At 40.8% G+C, this 19,024-nt stretch overlaps 1 protein-coding gene across 5 annotated transcripts in view; it reads right to left on the bottom strand.

Annotated features, from left to right (window-relative positions):
- ARHGAP28 (Rho GTPase activating protein 28) overlaps nucleotides 1–19,024 on the bottom strand; it is a 195,121-nt gene that overhangs the window by 15,299 nt on the left and 160,798 nt on the right. For all 5 annotated transcript variants that reach the window (XM_007974605.3, XM_007974607.3, XM_007974608.3 and 2 more), the window contains 6 exons: nucleotides 16,893–17,055; nucleotides 11,983–12,065; nucleotides 9,084–9,281; nucleotides 8,624–8,737; nucleotides 4,274–4,330; nucleotides 2,548–2,672 (listed from right to left, as the gene is read on the bottom strand). In XM_007974605.3, the coding sequence (XP_007972796.1) occupies nucleotides 2,548–2,672; nucleotides 4,274–4,330; nucleotides 8,624–8,737; nucleotides 9,084–9,281; nucleotides 11,983–12,065; nucleotides 16,893–17,055 (740 nt within the window). The remainder of the gene's footprint in view (nucleotides 1–2,547; nucleotides 2,673–4,273; nucleotides 4,331–8,623; nucleotides 8,738–9,083; nucleotides 9,282–11,982; nucleotides 12,066–16,892; nucleotides 17,056–19,024) is intronic.

Raw genomic sequence — 19,024 nt, 5'->3', positions numbered from 1 at the left:
TAGTTGTAAGGGAGAGTACCTGAAAGGAATGGGTCTTCTCCCTCCTGTTTTAACTTAAACACATGGGGGTCTGAGTAGGCAGTCAGAAATAAGCCTCTAGTGAAAGACGCAAAATCAGGGCCAGTTTACAACACTTAAACTGAAATAGGCCATAGTTCTAACAAGTAAAGAGAATGGATAGGGCACAATTTTTTTTAAATTATTATTTTAAAAGTTTTTTATTTCCATAGGTTTTTTGGGAACAGGTATTTGGTTACAAGAGTAAATTATGTAGTGGTAATTTCTGAGATTTTGGTGTGCGCATCTCCCAAGCAGTATACAACGAACCCAATTTGTAGTCTTTTATTCCTCACCCTCTTCCCCCTTTTCCCCCTGAGTCCCCAAAGTCCACTATGTCATTCTTATGCCTTACATCCTCATAGCTTAGCTCCCGCTTACAAGCGAGAACATATGATGTTTGGTTTTCCATTCCTGAGTTACTAAGATTTTTCGAAGAAGTTGTTAGAAAAGATTTGAGTCTATCAGGAGTCATTGGTTCTAATTTATTTTTATTAGAAACATTTTCTTTCTACAAAAGGTCTACTTGAGAGTACAAAGTCAGCTTTGTATTATCTGTAACTAGAAATCTATTGGATACCCAAATCCCCTGAATGGTATTTCAAGCCTCTATATGACTGCCTACGTGGAGGTGTCCAGGCCAGTAGCAAAGAGGAATACATGTTTGGGGCTCCTGTTGACCTCTGTCTACTCTTCTTTTTCTTTTTTAATCCATTTCCCATTTAGGAAGGAAAGTGCAGCTTGCTCTCAGTGCAGTATTGTTGGGGCAAGTGGGAAACGGGTTAACGTGTGTGTATATATCATACATAAAATGCACAAGTCAGAAGTACACAACTTGATGAAAGGTCGCTATGCCTTCCTCCACCCCCTACCTTCCACTACCCCCGTTAGTGGTAATTTCTGAGATTGTGGTGCACCCATCTCCCGAGGTTTTCTCCTGATGGTAGAAAATCCTGACCTCACACCATAGATGACTTTTACTGGCTACTTGTTTTTCTTTTAATTTAAATTTTATTGAGATAATTGTAGATTCACATGTGGTTGTAAGACATAATACAGAGAGATTCTTTGTATTCTGCCATTTTCCCCAATGGTAGCAATTCACACAACTACAGCATAATGTCACAATCAGGATACTGATATTAATACAATCTACCTATCTTATTCAGATTTCTCCGTTTTACTTGTACTCATTTGTGTGTGTGTGTGTGTGTGTGTGTGTATTAATTGCAATAGAATTTTATAGAGGGTCAGTTATCCATCACCACAGTCAAGATCCCAACACCACAAGTTCCAACACCATAAGGGTCCTTCATGTTGGCCTTTAGTGACCAAAACCATCTCCCTTCCAAATCAACCCTCCCAACCTCTGGCAACTAATCTATCCTCCATCAATAAAATTTAATTTCAAAAATGTTATACAAATGGAATTGTGCAATATGTTAACTTTTTCAATTGGCTTTTTGCTCAACAAGGCTACTTCTTTTCAACATGACTGGAATGCTTTCATTTTAAGGCCCATCCATCAGTCTTACTAGAGACAGCAAATCATACATGCTCTACAATGGATAAATGAGTGCTTCTCATCCTTTATAAACCAGAAGACAAATGTTTATTCTTTAGTAAGCATGTCCAGACAAAAATTATCATGATCTGTGCCCCTTCAAGGTGACCATGGCAGATTTGCAAAAAGAATTTTTGTAAGTATCATCCTGATTCTAAGAATTATTAGTAGTATGTTTTAAGGAAAGTAACAGCTATGGTATCCACTTAACTACATAATCTCTATCTGATACAGGCATGTTAAAGCCAATGCAAGCCTAGGAAAATGTTATTCTTGAAGGACTATCAAGATATCCACAAAACTAACTTGCTATATTTTCATTCGAAAAAAGGTAAAACTCGGGCAGGCGCAGTGGCTCATGCCTCTAATCCCAGCAGTTTGGGAGGCCAAGGTGGGTGGATCACCTGAGGTCAGGAGTTTGAGACTAGGCTGGCCAACATGGTGAGACCCCACCTCTACTAAAAGTACAAAAATATTAGCCAGGCATGTGGTGCGTGCCTGTAATCCCAGCTACTTGGGAGGCTGAGGGAGGAGAATCACTTGAACCCAGGAGGTGCAGGTTGCAGTGAGCCAAGATTGTGCAATTGCACTCTAGCCTGGGCAAAAAGAGCAAAACTCCATCTCAATAAATAAATAAATAAAATAAAATAAAAGGTAAAACTCACTGAATAAATGAAGCTACCAAGATAGACAATACCTATTAAGAATCCCATTTCTAGAAATTCCTTTGAAAAACAACTTTTGTTGTTAGCAATCATATATCTAACTTCATTCATTCTCTTTTCATTCTAGTAATCCACTGGTAAACGCCCTAAAGTAACAGGTTCTATATTTTACAAAAGGTCAAATTTGTAAATGCCTAGAAAGTTATTCGTCTGGTAAACGTTTTCCTTCTTGTGCAGAGACCTTCATTCACATTGACTCACCTGTTTTCATATTGAAATTTTGCCAATATGTCTTTGGCTTTGGTTTGATTGTTGAGTTGAATGGCCATGGACACCTTGGAGAGAAGTGGAGCATGGACCCGTATGACTCCTTCCGGCACGTCAGACTGCCAAGGAGGAGAAATTCAGTACATTCTGTCAAACTAGGATGAATATCAGCTCAATGATGCACTTAAGAGCTATGAAAATCAGTGCTACTCTGAATTGGGAAAACACGTCACTATGGTCAACATTAACCAGAATGGAACACTACTTTCTTTCTCAGCTGGAGGCTCACTCATGACTAAGCTTAACCTGGGATTTTACTTTCACTGCACATGGGCAGGTCTTGCTATAATGACTTAAAATCATGAGGGGGAAAAACTAGGTTATGACAAAGATCAAATGTTTCTATTCATGCATTTCTTGGACAAACTCCTAACTGACCCTGCTTTAAGCAGAATTCTGTACTTCAATATATTTTAAGAAGACCAACCTTTTGAAAATGTTAAGAGTCAATTAGAAAATATGGCTTCTCCAATACCTTCTTTCTTTAGTTAGCAGCCATGAGTGGCTGGCCCAAATTCAATTCCACAGGGGCACTTGAAACGGGACCCCTCAAAGTGCACTGAAAACACTGCAGAGCAGGGTAAGTGGCTGTGGGAAAGATGGTGTCTCTTAATTGTTTTAAATCTGTACCTTCTCAAAGGATAGTGCTGTTGATGTAGATGATTTATATAAATGGACTCCTTAGAGTCACATTCTATCAATATTCTATTGATACCCTAGAAAAAATATGTTATGGGCTGAACTGTGTCTCCCCAAAAGATAAATTGAAGCCCTAAGCCCTCAGTACCTCGAAACGTGACCTTATTTGGAAATACGTCATTGCAGATGTAATTAGTTAAGATGAGGCCATTACATAAGAGGTCTAAACTGCAGTAGGGTGTGCCCTTAACCCAAGTGACTTGCATCCTTATAAGAAGAGACACAAGAAAGAACGCCATGTGAAGATGGAGGCTGAGACCAGCTGAGGAATGCCGAGGATTACTGGCATCGCCAAAAGCAAAAGAGGGGCAAGAAGCAGGTGCTTCTCTCACAGGCTTCAGAAGGCGCCAAGCTTGCTGACACCCTGATTTTGGACTTTCAGCCTCAAGAACTGTGAAAGAATCATAAATGTCTATTGTTTTATGCCACCTCATTTGTGGTACCTTATTAGGGCAGCCCTAAGGAACTAACACAAAATATTTTAGAACAGAGTCAGTTCTTACAGTATTCTCCTAACATTACCAGCAAGAACCATGAGAGCAGGAGTTCAGGAAAAGATACTGAGGGATTTGCATCTGGATGGGGGCCAAGTCCGAGGCTCATTGCAGCCAAGACTGTACTCCTAAAGTACGCCTTTAATTGTCTATGTCCTATTTCATCAGCTCCCCAGACGCCTCTCCCTATACAATAGATTGCACACTCTGACACTACTGACCGATGATCGTAATAATCTCGTTCCTTCTATAACTTTCCACAACATTGTAGCTGTGTATAGGAGGCCCAGGCACACATTCTGAATCATCAGCCAGTCAGGTCCCTCTACCATTCCTTTATGTGCCACATTGAAAATGTCAAGTTTGAAGGATAGTTCATGACAAACATTATACATAAATGTGGTGGATGTTGCCAGAGAAGACTATATAGGGAGTTAATGGAAGGGAAAAGAAATTATTTTTCTTACCATTCTTCTTGCCGAGGGTGATTTTTGCAGTACCTTTGAAGTCTTGGGGCTTGCAGTCTAAAGGAAACACAGTCTTTAGGAGTAATGTTGAGAAAACAAGCATATGTTGCTTTTGGAAGTGTAAACTGGTACAATCTTTATGGAGAACATTTTGGCAATATTTATAAAATTATAAAATGTATATGCACTGTAATCCCACAGCTCCACATCTATGCATTTATCCTATAAATATACTTCATTTGTGAACAATGATGTATATAGATGTTTGTTCTCTGACTCATGGATTGTAACAGCAAAAGATTAGACACAAACTGTTCCCCAATATGAGACTGCTGAAATAACTTACTGTGAGTCTATGGAATAGCATGCAAAAGAAGCAGAGAAGCAAAGGTACCGGCTTTGTGGACTGATATAAAATAATCCCCCATGATTTGTTAAGTCAGTAAAGCAGGACTCAGGACAGCATTTCCTGTATGCTACATTCATGTTAAAAGGGAAAGAGCATACATTGATAGTTGCTGGTAAGCGGATAGAGCATCTCAGAAGGTTTACACACCTGCATGTTCCTGTACACACACCCTGCCGTTGGTGATACTATTTGTCTCCAGGAGGGGAAGTTGGAGGTGGCTGATTTTTATTCCATGGTCTTTCCTGACTTCTAAATTTGTAACTTGTTAATGAACTGTCTATTCCAATCAAAATTAAGAATTAAAAACACAATATAGTGGCCGGGCGCGGTGGCTCACGCCTGTAATCCGAGCACTTTGGGAGGCCGAGGTGGGGAGATCATGAGATCAGGAGATCTAGACCATCCTGGCTAACATGGTGAAACCCCGTCTCTACTAAAAATACAAAAAAATTAGCCGAGCGTGGTGGCGGGCACCTGCAGTCCCAACTACTCAGGAGGCTGAGGCAGAAGAATCGCTTGAACCAAGGATGTGGATGTTGCAGTGAGCCGAGATCACGCCACTGCACTCCAGCCTGGGCGGCAGAGCAAGACTCCATCTCGACAAAAACAAAAATAAAAACAGAAAAACCAAAAAGCAGTATAGTACAACAGTATGAAAGAAAAACTATTTCTTTAAGTGTTTGCTTCTATGGTATTTGTAACCTTTACATTCTATCTTGGTTCTATTTACGATAAAACATTAAAGTGACATGGATATAGCAAGGTACAGTTCACATACATTGTGTGAACTGTGTGAACATGTGACGGACATGTGCGTCCGTCCTAATGACAGCTCTGTGAAACAGATCATTATCTGCCCTCCCTCCCAATTTATAAAATAAGAACATTGAGGCTCAAAGAAAGAATGTAGTTTGTCCAGGCTCATATGGGTAGTGACTGACAAGGCCTGACCTGACCTCTGTTCCACACATTTAATTATACTGTTATGGTTTTCCAGAGTGAAAACGGCTGCCCCTCCATCAAAGCAATGGATGAACTGGCAAAAACTATCAGTACTGACTCTTTTAGAACTCTGGACACAAATCCAAAGGCTTCAACTAGGGGAGTGCTTAAGTAAGAGAAAGAGCCGTGTGTCATTTTTACTTATGCTTCTCCACCCCTGCTCTCCAATTCAGTGATAGCCTTGAAAATAACGGCCTGCATTTCTGGCATGGGTACTGCAGGGAGCAGAATGAACCTCGCTCAAGAATTCTAATGATTTGCTCTCATCTGTCTGGTGGCTCCCTCAAAGACTGGCTCAAAAGGCTTGCCTTCACCTTGCCTAACTTGGAACTTGATGGGTGTTAAAGGGGTGTAATGTCAAAAACGTTTACAGGCAAGTGTTTTTGTCACAGTTGCCTGATGCAGTGGATCGGAATTGAGGAAAACAAGAGATAACTAAAAAGCTTGGGAGGCAAGGCTGGAGATTGAGATGCTTTGGAAAATAAAGGTTGTAAAAAGCCTTAAAATATTCCTGAGAATACAAAGGCCACATAACTGAGAAGGAGCTGGAAACATAAACTTCTGGCTGATCCTCAGGATCTGTGCAAGCAGGAAGCGAGGGCTCAGGCAGAGTTAGAAACTGCTTTGCTGAGTGCTAAAGGTGTGCCCCAGCACACACACTGCTCATCTGCAAAGACTGGGAGGTTTTTTAGTTCCAGGCACTTAAGAGAATCTCTGTCTGATCATTAGTTATCATTAAACTAATGGAACATAGACTTCCAAAGCCATACAAAACAAAGAATACAGACTTTACAAAATCAGTTCACGAGAAAAGTCATGAAGCAAACAAACAATAGGTACAAGAGCAGAAGCAACAAACCCTGAGGAGGGAGAAGAATCTGATTTCCAAAGTTGCCACATAATACTCAAAATGTCCAGTCTTCAACAAAGAGCTGTTAGGTAAAAAAGTCAAGGAAATATTGCTCCTATACAAGGAGAAAAAGCAATAGTTTCTGAAGAAACTGTCTAAGGAAGTCCAGACATTGGACTTTAGAAAAAGTCTTCAGGCTGGGTGTGGTGGTTCACGCCTGCAATCCCAGCACTTTGGGAGGCCGAGGCGGGCAGATCACCTGAGGTCAGGAGTTCGAAACCAGCCTGGCCAATATGGTGAAACCCTGTCTCTACTAAAAATATAATAAAAATTAGCCAGGCATGATGGCAGGCACCTGTAATCCTAGCTACTTGGGAGGCTGAGGCAGGAAAATCACGTGAACCTGGCAAGCAGAGCTTGCAGTAAGCTGAGATGGTTGCAGGACATTGTGAAATACTAAAACACACTGAACTGGTACAATTTCAAATGCTTAACACAGTGAATTTTATATTATGTGATTTTTTTCTCAAAACAAATTTTTAAAAATTTCATTTATAAATAAAAGTATTGGTTCTACTTGATATGAAGTCACTTTGCCTATTATGAGTCAGAGAATACACTCTTTCATCACGATTATGATAAATCAACAACACTCCCTCCCGCCTCGCTGCCTTGGCATTTACTGTCCTTTTCCCTGGACTTTCTCCTTTCACAGTGGTATCCGTCCTTCAAGATACAACTCCAACCAGGCATAGTGGCTCACATCTATAATCCCAGCACTTTGGGAGGCTGAAGTGGGAGGGTCGCTTGAGGCCACGAGTTCAAGACCAGCCTGGGCAATATAGCAAGACCCCTGTCTCTATAAAAAACTTTTTTTAAAGTTAGCCAGGTATAGTGGTATGCATCTGTAGTCCTAGCTACTGGAGAGGCTGAGGCAGGAGGATCACTTGAGCCCAGGAGTTTGAGGTTACAGTGAGCCATGATCATGCCACTGCACTCCGGCCTGGGTGACAGAGCAAGACTCCAACTCTATAAAAAGAAGTGTAGCTCCAAGCAGGGCACAGTGGCTCATGCCTGTAATCTCAGCACTTCGAGAGGCTGAGACAGGCGTATCACCTGAGGTCAGAAGTTTGAGATCAGCCTGGCCAACATGGTGAAACCCCTACTCTACTAAAAATACCCTGTCTCTACTGAAAATACAAAAATTAGGTGGGCAGGGTGGCGCATGCCTGTAGTCCCAGCTACTCGGGAAGCTGAGGCAGGAGAATCAATTGAACTCGGGAGGCGGAGGAGCAAGACTCTGTCTCAAAAAAAATGTAGCTCCAATGTTGCATCCTCAGTGAAGCCATCCACAGTCTCCCAGGCTAGAGTACATTTCCTTGTCCTCTGCATGGCCCTGGCACAGCGGGCCTGGTGCGTCCCTGCTGGGCCCCTGGGGCTCTCATATACATTTGTCTCCCACATTAGGTGTAAGTTCCTTTGAAGGCAAAGTAAATTTCAAGTATCTCTACATCCTCCTCAAGGTTGAATGCAGTATCTGGCACTTGTGATCACCCTCAAGTTAAATAAAAGCAGTAAAAATAATTCTTCTAAAACTTGTTTCCATTATGTGCCTCCACACAAATAACTGTGTTAAAACAAGACTCTGAATTCCTTGGAATGCAATGAATTTACACAAAATAATTTAAGGATTAGCTATTCCTTTACTATCTGATCAATGAAGAAATCTCTTTTCCCAAGTATTAGACACTTGGATACTGGATTGCCCTTAAATCAAGTTGACAGGGACTAAAACGTTGACTTTCAGCTTTTGCGAGAACCGTTTTAGCCTGTCTGGTGGGATATCAAACAATCTTCCTGACTGAGATATTTCAAGAACTTTAACCAAAAGGCACATAACTCTCAACAAGATGCAAAGACCCCGGTACTCTGTCATGGACCCACTTTCCACGATGTTTATAGTTACAACAATCCCTGATCCTTGAGAATATAAAACGCTTGGTTCTCAATGACAAGCTACTTTGCGCCTCCCCTGGAGGAGTACAAATCTAGGCAGCGGACAATCGCCGTGCCCCGTTCGCTGTCTTACCTCCCGCTCAAGGGTCCTCCTCCTGAGCAGCTTCCTGACACTCGGGAGCTGCTTCTTTAACAGCATCGTGGCTTCATTCATTCTTCTTACTTGAGTGATCAAAAAAGATGGAACCTGGAGAAGAAAAATAGCTTGGACTGGATGGAAAACACTTGAATTCAACCTCCCTAGCAGATTCTGCCTTCAGGCACGGCAACTCCTCCCAGTCACTCGGTATCCTGGAGCCAGAAATGGTGACATCGTCCTTATAAAGTTTAGAAAAAATTATGTGGATCCCTGTTTCAAAGGGAAACTGTGATAAAGAGTAGCCCTTCCGGAAGCTGTAAGGATGTCACAGCCACCTGGGGTTATCGTCTCATCTTTCTTCCCTATGACCAAGGGAGTTGCCCAGTCACGGAGCCTTTACATTTCCCGAGGCCATGGACTTCCGAGGAGGACCTGTCATCACAATGTCACTCACCTTCCACAAAATTTTCTGGTACTTAAGCATTAGGCGGATGATGTGGGCCGCAGTGTTTGCTAACAGTAATTCTTCATAATCAGAGTGTTTGCTTCTACTGAAGAAAAGGTTTGGTGCCATCACTGTAGAAATGTTCCACAGACTCATTCGGTTTTTTGATTCATTGGCGATCACTTTACTGAAGAATGTCATGAGGGCCTAAGAAGAAACAGCATCGTGTCATACAACTGCACACCATCAAAAGGTGCCCCTGATTGCTATCGTTCATTCTGTTCCCATTCACTCTGCTGCCAGAGAACTGTCAGAAGTACAGAATGGTTACACGTACCATGTTTCCCCTCTAACTGGTTAAAAGTACCGAGAAGAAATGTGAGCAGTATATTCAAATGTCTGCTTCGTAAAAGTGGCCATTTTAATGGATTTTATTATATTGCAGTTTCTATAAATATGGTTTGTATTTTCTTTTCTTTTATCCTAAAAGAGTTTGACAAGTGTTAAAATTAAATATAAACCAGGAAGAGAAAACGCTGCAGTTCAATAAACACGAAAGGTAGTTTTGTTGTGAAGAAAAGTAATTCTGAAAAATACCCTTACCTTAAAGCATTGTTGTTGAAAACTATTTACCATTTCCTAGGGAGAGGAAATCCACTTAAACAACAGGAGTGTCTCATTCCTCAGCCTGAATGTAAACTCAACTAAACAATAAAAAAAAAATGGACTTTTTGGGTGCTATTTTTCTATGCTTTTCAACTTGGAAATTGTCAGCTGGCCAAAAGCAAATGTTTTTGTGCAGGTATTTGAAGCAATAAAAAAAAAAAAAAAGAATTGACAAAGCTTAATACAAGTTTGCTGTGCTACCGAAGTATAAATACTTATCAGAAACTTCTAAAGTTCACCAAGACAGCTGAAATCCCCAAAAGAAGTGCTCTTTGGCTTTCCGAGTTTGAATTCCACTATACGGTATTCGCAATGAGAAAAACAGCACTGAAGAGTAATAATAGTCAGCATTCATTTGAGGGTTTGCTGTGAGCCAGGCGTTACCCTTAGTATTTTATATATATTCACGGATCATCATTCAAACCCTGTGAGGTAGGTACTATTATTATTTTACAGATGAAGAGACCCAGGTGGAGAGGGGCTAAGCAACTTTGCCCAGCATCAGTTAATTAAGTGGCAGAGCCAGGATCTGAACCAAAGGAACCAATTCTTCAGTTAGAGTTCTTGACCTCTAACTCACACCAGCTGCAATCTTAGCTCCAGTCACAATTTAGAATAGAAAATTGAGAGAGAGGGAGGGAGGGAGGGGGAGACAGAGAGAGAGAGAGAGAGAGAGAGAGCGCGCATGTGTGCAACATCCTCACCAGTCCCGTGATGTTCTGGGGGGACCTTTTGTTAGAAATGTATTAAATTATTTGATAAATGCTGCATCCTCAGTTGTATGAAAGGGTAGATGATGTTTTCACTCAGATATTTGACACCAGATGGATTGTTTTTGATAAAAGAACACTGTGTACACAAAGCCAAAAAACAAGCTAATACATTTTCAGCTTTTGAAAAATTACTGAATTATATTAGAAAAGGTCATTTTTATGTCATAGCTGATCTCTGCCCTCGCCTCAAAGATATAATATGACTGACATACGTTATAATTGACATAGATATTTTCGCTGTGTAGGAGGAAGGTCCTTAGAACACTGAAATGTGTGATAAGAGGCAGCACTAACAACCATCTTTGTTTTCAGCATTATGTTTACTGGCCTCAAAATTACCATCTCTTTTCAACTCATCCTTATCTCAATTTCATTTCAAAGATTCCAAATACCTGTTGTACTTAAAATAAATTTCCTATTGTATATAGAATGATTATCCAGAGAGCAAGAGAAACTTTGATTTTTACCAACATACAGCAAAGAATAAATGTGAAATAAAGGGAGAAAAATTGGGGATGAAACTATAGAATATGATTCTATCAAATGTTCTATTATATATTAGTAGAGAAATCACTTTTCTGCTTCATTTTCCTAATATGTAAAATGACCAAATTCTATCAGATGATCTCTAAAATTCTGAAATTCTAGAAGTATTTAAATTGAATTATTTTCACAAATTTAAAAACATGAACATGTTGGAAATATAATTTAAACTAGTGATTTCCAATTCCTCCCCGAGGACACTCATCAGAGTTTTCTTTCCACTTCTGTACATCAGACAAACATGAGTGGCTGAGAACCAGCAATTCTAGAGTCTATTTTACAAGTTACATAATGGTCTTATTGACTTCTGACACTGTTCCATTTCAGCCTTCATCTTTGCCTCTTCTCCTACTCCTAACACCTTGCCCAGTGCCTGACACAGGATAGACAGCCAATATCTCTGGGATGAATAGAGTGAATGAAACTTAAATGTTTAAGAAGATACCACTCGGGTGTGGTGGCTCACACTTGTAATCCCAGCACTTTGGGAGGCTGAGCAGGAGGATTACTTGAGCCCTGGAGTTGGAGACCAGCCTGAGCAACAAGGCGAAACCCTGTCTCTACAAAAAAAAAAAAGCCGAGTGTGATGGCGCATGCCTGTAGTCCCAGCTACTTGGAAGGCTGGGATGAGAGAGTCACCTGGCCTTGGGAAGTCAATGCTGCAGTGAGCTGTGATCGTGCCACTGCACTCCAGCCTGGGTGACAAAGCGAAACTCTGTCTCTCAAAAAAAAAAAAAAGAAGGTACCGAGATCTCCACTCTTTCTTGTCTTCCTCAGAAGGGCAGTGGGAGCGCAGAAAGGTCATGTGTTTGTAGCATGCTCGGGTGGCTCAGTGAGTTGTCATCTCCATTTTCATTTTCCTATATGAGCCACATGCTCTGAGCAGTAAGAGCCCCCTGACAAGCCGTTAGGTGGACACGACGTACCTCAGCTGTATCCCTGTTGGCATCAGGCAGCGCCATGACCATGAGGTGTAAGGCTTGAAACTGTACTTTGACGTGAGGCCCTCCTAACAAGAAAACAGAAATAGGCATACATTTTAAATAACCCTGATGCATCCCGACAGCATTTCTTGCTAGCATCTGCTGGCACAGGAGGGCTCCTGACAGCTTTTGGTGGTAAAGACTCAGGTTTTGTGCCCAGCAATGTAAATTTCTTCACTTGGACAGGTGCCTCCGTCCATCAAGTTCCTTTTCCCATCCCACCATGCCATTGTTGAGGCAGGTGGCCAACGAGATCCTCAGAATAATTCTGGAGTTGGATAGCACTTCCCTTTCAAAGTACTTTCGTAGACCTTCCCTTCCTTTAATACTATAAATAGAAGTAAAGCTCAATACAAGAGAAAAACACCTTGCTTCCATATAATGAGGCAGAAAAGTGTAAGTATTAGGAACACAGATTTAGAACCAGGTTCCAATCCTGGTCTACTATTTAGTCGCTGTGTGACCTGGGGCAGGTTATTTAATCCCTGCCGTATCTACTTGATTATCTGTAAAATAGGAATAGTCATTGTACCTACCTCACAGGCTGTTATGAGGATTAAATGAGTTAATATAGGTAGAGTGCTTAAATCAGTACCTGTATACAGTTATCTTTCTACATGTTTGCTCTTTTTTTTTTTTAATGATCTATGACACTTATTCTAGAGCTTTCATGGACGCTTAGGGAAGGTGACGACTGTAGTTGGATCTTTGGAGATTGTTGAGTGTTTTCTTCCTCAATAATGACACAAGATGGCGCCAGAGGGTTGGCATTTATACTCTGGGATTCCATCCACAGCTGGATAATCCACAACCAGCTGTGCTGAAAATTTAGAATACACCAGAGAATCTAGGCTTTCCTTGTCCCTCTGTATTCTCTTCAAAATGGTGTCTTGGTGGGGAGTTCCTGGAGGAAAGCATTATGTTCAGGAATCTCTGGGGAGTTCTCAAGTTGAAGGAAAAATCTATCTGTTTCTATTCAGTGGCTGGAAGGCAGTCAGCTGCCGGTGAAGTTAACTGAGCTGTACAGCAGTGGAAACACTTGTGACAAGCTACTAGGTTACCAGAGCTGTGTGTGCTAGAGTTCAGGGGTAGATGACAAGTGTATACAACCAAGTCATATGGGGAGAGAGGGAGGATCATATTGTTGAAGAAAAATCCACGTGTGGATTTGTAGATACTTGTATCAAATTTATAATGACACAGGTCCAGGATGTTACTGAAAACAGTAAATACACATTGATGTGAGCTTGCCTGAATAATAGAAACTTTAAGAGCAAGTCTCAGTGCAAAGCATTTAGGGGCAGATAAGACATTATGTTAGTGCATAAACTGCAGGCTGAGAACGGTCTCTAATCTTCCAACGCAATTAAAAAAAACAAAACAAAACAAAAACCTCTGGGGGTAAAAACCAAGATACGCAGATACAGGCTTGGGACCACTGTGTGTCCATTAATTTCAGAGAAATTATGAAGCTCTTTTAAGTTTAGTTTTGCAAATATTCCATTTTCATTTTACTTAGGAAACACTGTTTTGTGGTTAACAGTTTTGTAGTTAATTCATTTAATACATCCCAGCCACGAGTATTCCCTTTCCTGAGGTCGTTATTTCCCCAGAAAGTTACTAAGCAAGTAATGAAAGCATCTGAGGCTTGATTGATGAACTACTAGTCCTTAATTTTACAGTCAAGGTTGGGGTCAAGTTTGAAAAGAGAAAGTAGTATTAGTGGGAAAGGCTCTGTGTTCTCTGAGCTCCATCTGACGGTATTGAGAGGCACAGCTTAAACACACACACATGCACTTGTTCACAGTCCTCCCCTTCAGAAAATCTTGTTACAACTAGAGCTTACTTAGGTGGCAAAAAGGCCATTATTTCCTGCTGGTAGCAGGCCAGAACTCTGGGCTTCCTGCAGGGTTCGCTGGTATCAAATCAACCACCTGCAATATAGTATTTTTCACTTTCAAAGTTATACGAAGGAATGTGGACTCCTTTGTGAACCCTTTCAGGATATTTCTCAGAACCTCTCCCTTCAGTGAAATGTACTGGCTGCAGTCAGATAGGCAGCAATAATGATACAGCATGCAGTAAACACTACACAGAAGGTAATTTGTCTCTGAAAAGTACAACGTCACACAACATTTCTGAAAATTACAAAGTCATACAGATTAGATCTTAAGTGAAGTATTTGGGTAAAAGCACAAAAACTATAAAGTATGTTTTGTAACTGACAGGGAATCATTTGGCATGGTTTGAACATAAGGATTGAATATTTTGGAAGATGAAAATTAATATATTCATATACCCTTCTTAAATATGATTCTCTGAACAGATCTGGAATTAGAGGTTTGAATCCTCCTTACATAATTCAAAATACCAAAAAAACAAAAACAAATGAGTGATCCAGAGATGGAAGACCCTAATTCTGATATAAACTTCACCCAAATCTCTGGCTGAGCCACAAACCATGTGTGTGGGGTAACACGGCGAAGGATTGAACAACTGAACGGAGAATCGAACTCCTGCCCAAAAGACCACTGACAATTTGAGTCCAGCCAAGCAAACTGCCTGCTTCAAAGAGCAACAATAGAAAAAGAAACCAAACAACATTCTTTGCAGAAATACTTCAGAATCCATGGTCTCCAAACACTATATTCATAATGTTCGGAATAAGCTTTAAACTTACTTGACGTACAAAGTAACAGGAAAGTGTAACCTACTCTTAGAGAAGACAGAGATCAACCCTGAGATATCCCAGGTGTTGGAACTAGCCAACAAGATTTTTTTTTTTTTTTTTTTTTGAGACAAGAGTCTTGCTCTGTCACCCAGGCTGGAGTGCAGTGGTGCGATCTCGGCTCACTGCAAGCTCCGCCTCCTGGGTTCACACCATTCTCCTGCCTCAGCCTCCGGAGTAGCTGGGACTACAGGCACTTGCCACCATGCCCTGCTAATTTCTTATAGTTTTAGTAGAGATGGGGTTTCACCATGTTAGCCAGGATAGTCTCGATCTCCTGACCTTGTGATCCGCCCACCTCGGCCTCCCAAAGTGCTGGGATTACAGGCGTGAGCCACCGCGCCTGCTGCCAATTCTGAAGCAGCTATTGTACCTGTACTCAATGCTGTGAAGGAAAATATGATTCTAATGCATGAAGAGATAGGTCATGTCAACAGAAAAACAAAGTATTTTAAAAGCACCAGGTGAAAATTCTAGAACTGAAAAAATACAATATCTGAAATAAACATGAATGAAGGAAATTAGTAGCTCTTCCCTCTTAGCAAGTTTTTCCTCATAAAATAAAAACAGTAAGCTTACAAAGAAAAGAGATACTAGTCATGGACAGCATGTGAATTAAAGCTTAGAAAACAACTGCCTTGCCTGCCTTATTCTCTTTAAGACACAAAAGATTATTTTATGAATCTGGTTTAGTTAAAACATTCAAAGATTTAGAACCTACATATATTTTAGGACAGATTTTGTCATACAACTTAGGATCTATTATTTTCTTTCATTGTAATTTTAATGATTTTGTAGTTCTGGCCAAACTGCAGAAGATTGTAAACTCGCAGATACAGACATCACCTGTTAAGTCCACACAACATTTTAAAATTTAAATTAGTGGCTGGGCCAGGTATGGTGGCTCATGCCTATAATCCCAGCACTTTGGAGGGCGAGGTGGGGAGATCACTTGAGGCTAGGAGTTTGAGACGAGCCTGGCCAACATGGCAAAACCCCATCTCTACTAAAAATACAAAAATCAGCCAGGTGTGGTGGCGCACACCTGTAATCCCAGCTACTTGGGAGGCTGAGGCAGGAGAATCACTTGAATCCAGGGGGCGGAGGTTGCAATGAGCCAAGATTGCACCACTGCACTCCAGCCTAGGTAACAGTGCAAGACTCTGTCTCAAACAAACAAAAAAAATTAGTGGCTGACATTCTCAAATTAGGTTTTCCCATTAAAGCCTGGATTTGGCTCTCAGTCTGGCACAGCAACCATTATCGAGAACCAAGCAGTGGTCAGTGTCTCTAGATGGGGTGTGTCCTCTCAGTTTGCACACAGACCTTTTCGGTCCATGTAGAATCAACATTTACTTAGCATGCTCATACATATTTAGACTTCTGACCCCTGAACTCCCCAGGTTAACAATTAAAGCCCCCACTATGTACCCCCATTCTACTTTTCCAAACTTTTCTCTTGTTACATCCTCCACAATATTCAACCTTTATGCTCAAACCATGCCAAATGATTCCTGTCAATTACGACACACACTTTATAATTTTTGTGGTTTTGCCCACATATTTCACTTAAAGGCCTAATCTATATGACTTTGTAATTTTCAGAAACGTGATGTGACTTTGTAATTTTCAGAGACAAATTATCTTCTGTGAAGTATTTATTGCATACTGCATCATCAGACCTAGGACCTCAGATTTAAGAAACGGAGTGATGTCCTATTTTTTGATGCATTACCACACACCAGGCTGTTTTCTAAATGACTTCATTCAATATCCATGGCTACCCTGACAAGTAATTATGATCTGTAATTTACCGATGTAGTAACTGAGTCTCAGAAGGTTTGATTGCATGGCTAACAGATGGTTGCACAGGAATCCAAATCTTAAGAGCCTGGTCTTTCTGCAAACCCCTCTGCCTTTTAATGATTATAAAACCCTCTAAACCAGGCTTAAGTATATAAGTATATAAGTAAGTGACTGTTTGCCATCAAACTTAATATTCCACCAAGCACTGTCAGGACACAGCAAATCTATACATGAGCACATTTGATTCAGCATCTCTCTTCTGCTCTCACTTTATTGACCTTATATCTTAGCGTATTCACATTTGACATCTTCCACCTACTTTCCATTAGACTGATGAAGGCAGGTATGTATTCCACAGGGAAGAGAGAGGTGGGTAGTTCTCTGAAAAATGCTTTCAACATTACTGCAGCTTCTCTATGGCACATTTTGTCCCATTTAAATTTATCAGCATTAAACTTGGCATCAAGTTCTTCACGGTATTGCTGTAAATCAAGGAAAACAGTCAATATTCAATGCGTTTTTACCACGTGACCCCATTTTCCCCTTCCAAAACTGTTCTTATATATTTTTGTAAACAGACTGGTAAGGTAATGTCTACTAAGAGTAATTTTTTTCAACAGGATTAAGGGAAATAGCTATGTGAGGATGCATTTTTAAAAACAATTTTCTAAAATATTTAAAAGATAATGTTAATCTTGAAATAATTTTCTAATTCTACACAAATATAGAAGTTCTCTACTCTGATCACAGTTTCATTTCTGTGGTTTTGGCAGAACACCACTATTCCCACATGATAAATACACTGTTAGATTCTGACAAAGTCTCCGTTCCCCCTGTTTCATAATTGCCTCCTGCTATCCTCTCTTCTATTTCTAAATTAGATCAAGAAGGTTTGCCTCTTAGCCAGTTCACATACACAATGAGAAATATCCCAATAAAGTAACTCTGACCTCACTGCAACACGCAAACCTATGACATCTTCCTGGAGCAGTGACAGCAAAGTTTTATTCCAAGACAGACACATGTCTTCCACAGGCTTGCCCAATCCTTCGTAAGGTCTGGAATACTGTGCAAACACTGTTAAAAAAATCTCTAAGCCTCCGTAAGTTCTACTTGGCTTACAAATTTTACATTATTAATTCATCTGATTATCAATGCCACTCAGGCTTCATGTTTCTTTTCAAAGGCAAACTCATTTTTTACTGCTCCTTTGAACTACAAGGTTTACCTATAATGTCAGCAGTTATAGTCAGTCTCCCAGCTGACACTAACTGCTCCAGAAAGGATACTTAGAAAGGGAACTCTAAAAGCTCTGTTTCTTTAAGACCTCTGCTTTATTCTCATGAGAAGCCTAATTCTTCTGGCCTTGAGCATGCACAGCCAGAGTCAGTGTGCACATCTGACCTTTTCCTAATAAGGATCAGCTCATTAACCAGCCAGACATAATCACTCTCTTGGCTCCCAGAGCCTGCAAACTGGAGGTCCCTGGCAGCACAAGTTTCTTACAGAGATACACGTGATTATGATGCACCCTCTAACCTCTACTGATAATATCAAAAGGAGATTTTCTTCTTGTCCTGGAGAAGCTTTCAATCTTACAGGAATACTTCAGCTAATCAAGAAACCCTTTGGTGATAAATACACTTTACAAAATCTTAAGCATAAATATAAAGTTCTTTCTAGAATGAAAGAGATAGAGTGGGCTCTGAAAAGAGGAGGATGTATGAGATCCATTCTTTGCCTTTCGGTGTCCTGTAATCTAGTGGGTGGGACTATTTCATGAGCTGATATTACGAATTCAGAGTGCACATGCTGTAAGAAAGTCATGCATTGGTGCTATGTAGCCAGGAAAGAGAGGAGTCAAACGCTGCTAGGGCCAAGTCTTGAGGACTACAGGGGAGAGGAAATCGAAGGGGATCCTGCTCAAGCAGTGATACAAATGCCAGCAGATCCAGTGTGTCTACGGAACTCCAGTTCATTCAGCCTTGCTGGCACATCTAGGGCAAGGAATGAGGCTGGAGAGCAGCCAGCGCCAGTGCTAAGGGGACTAGCCTTCACCCTGTAGGCAATGAGGCAGACTGGAACATCTCTAAGCACAGGAACGGCAAGGGTAAATTTATCTTTTCTGACAGCCAGATGGGAAAATGATTTGGGGGAGCGTGGAGCTTGGCACAGGTCAGGTGGGTGGAAGCAAGTGACAGGCAAAGAACCCAGTTATCAGGCCACGGCACCACTTCCAGGGATGGATAACTAAGGACTAATCTGGATAAACAGTTGTAGGATAGAAAGGAGAGGAGGCATTTTAAGAAATGCCCAGGAGGGAAAATTCTCAAGAATCAGTGATGGATTGAATATGAGACTCAGAGGGAGAAATCATCATCAGAGATGATTTTCCAAGATGATTTCCATCTGATTTGTAATGGGCAGATGGCAGTGTTGTTAATAGGAAAA

This window comes from Chlorocebus sabaeus, chromosome 18 (assembly GCF_047675955.1).
Source record: "Chlorocebus sabaeus isolate Y175 chromosome 18, mChlSab1.0.hap1, whole genome shotgun sequence".
NCBI classification, from domain to species: domain Eukaryota; kingdom Metazoa; phylum Chordata; class Mammalia; order Primates; family Cercopithecidae; genus Chlorocebus; species Chlorocebus sabaeus.
The sequence above is the reverse complement of the archived record's forward strand: the minus strand, read 5'-3'. Positions and strand labels throughout refer to the sequence as shown.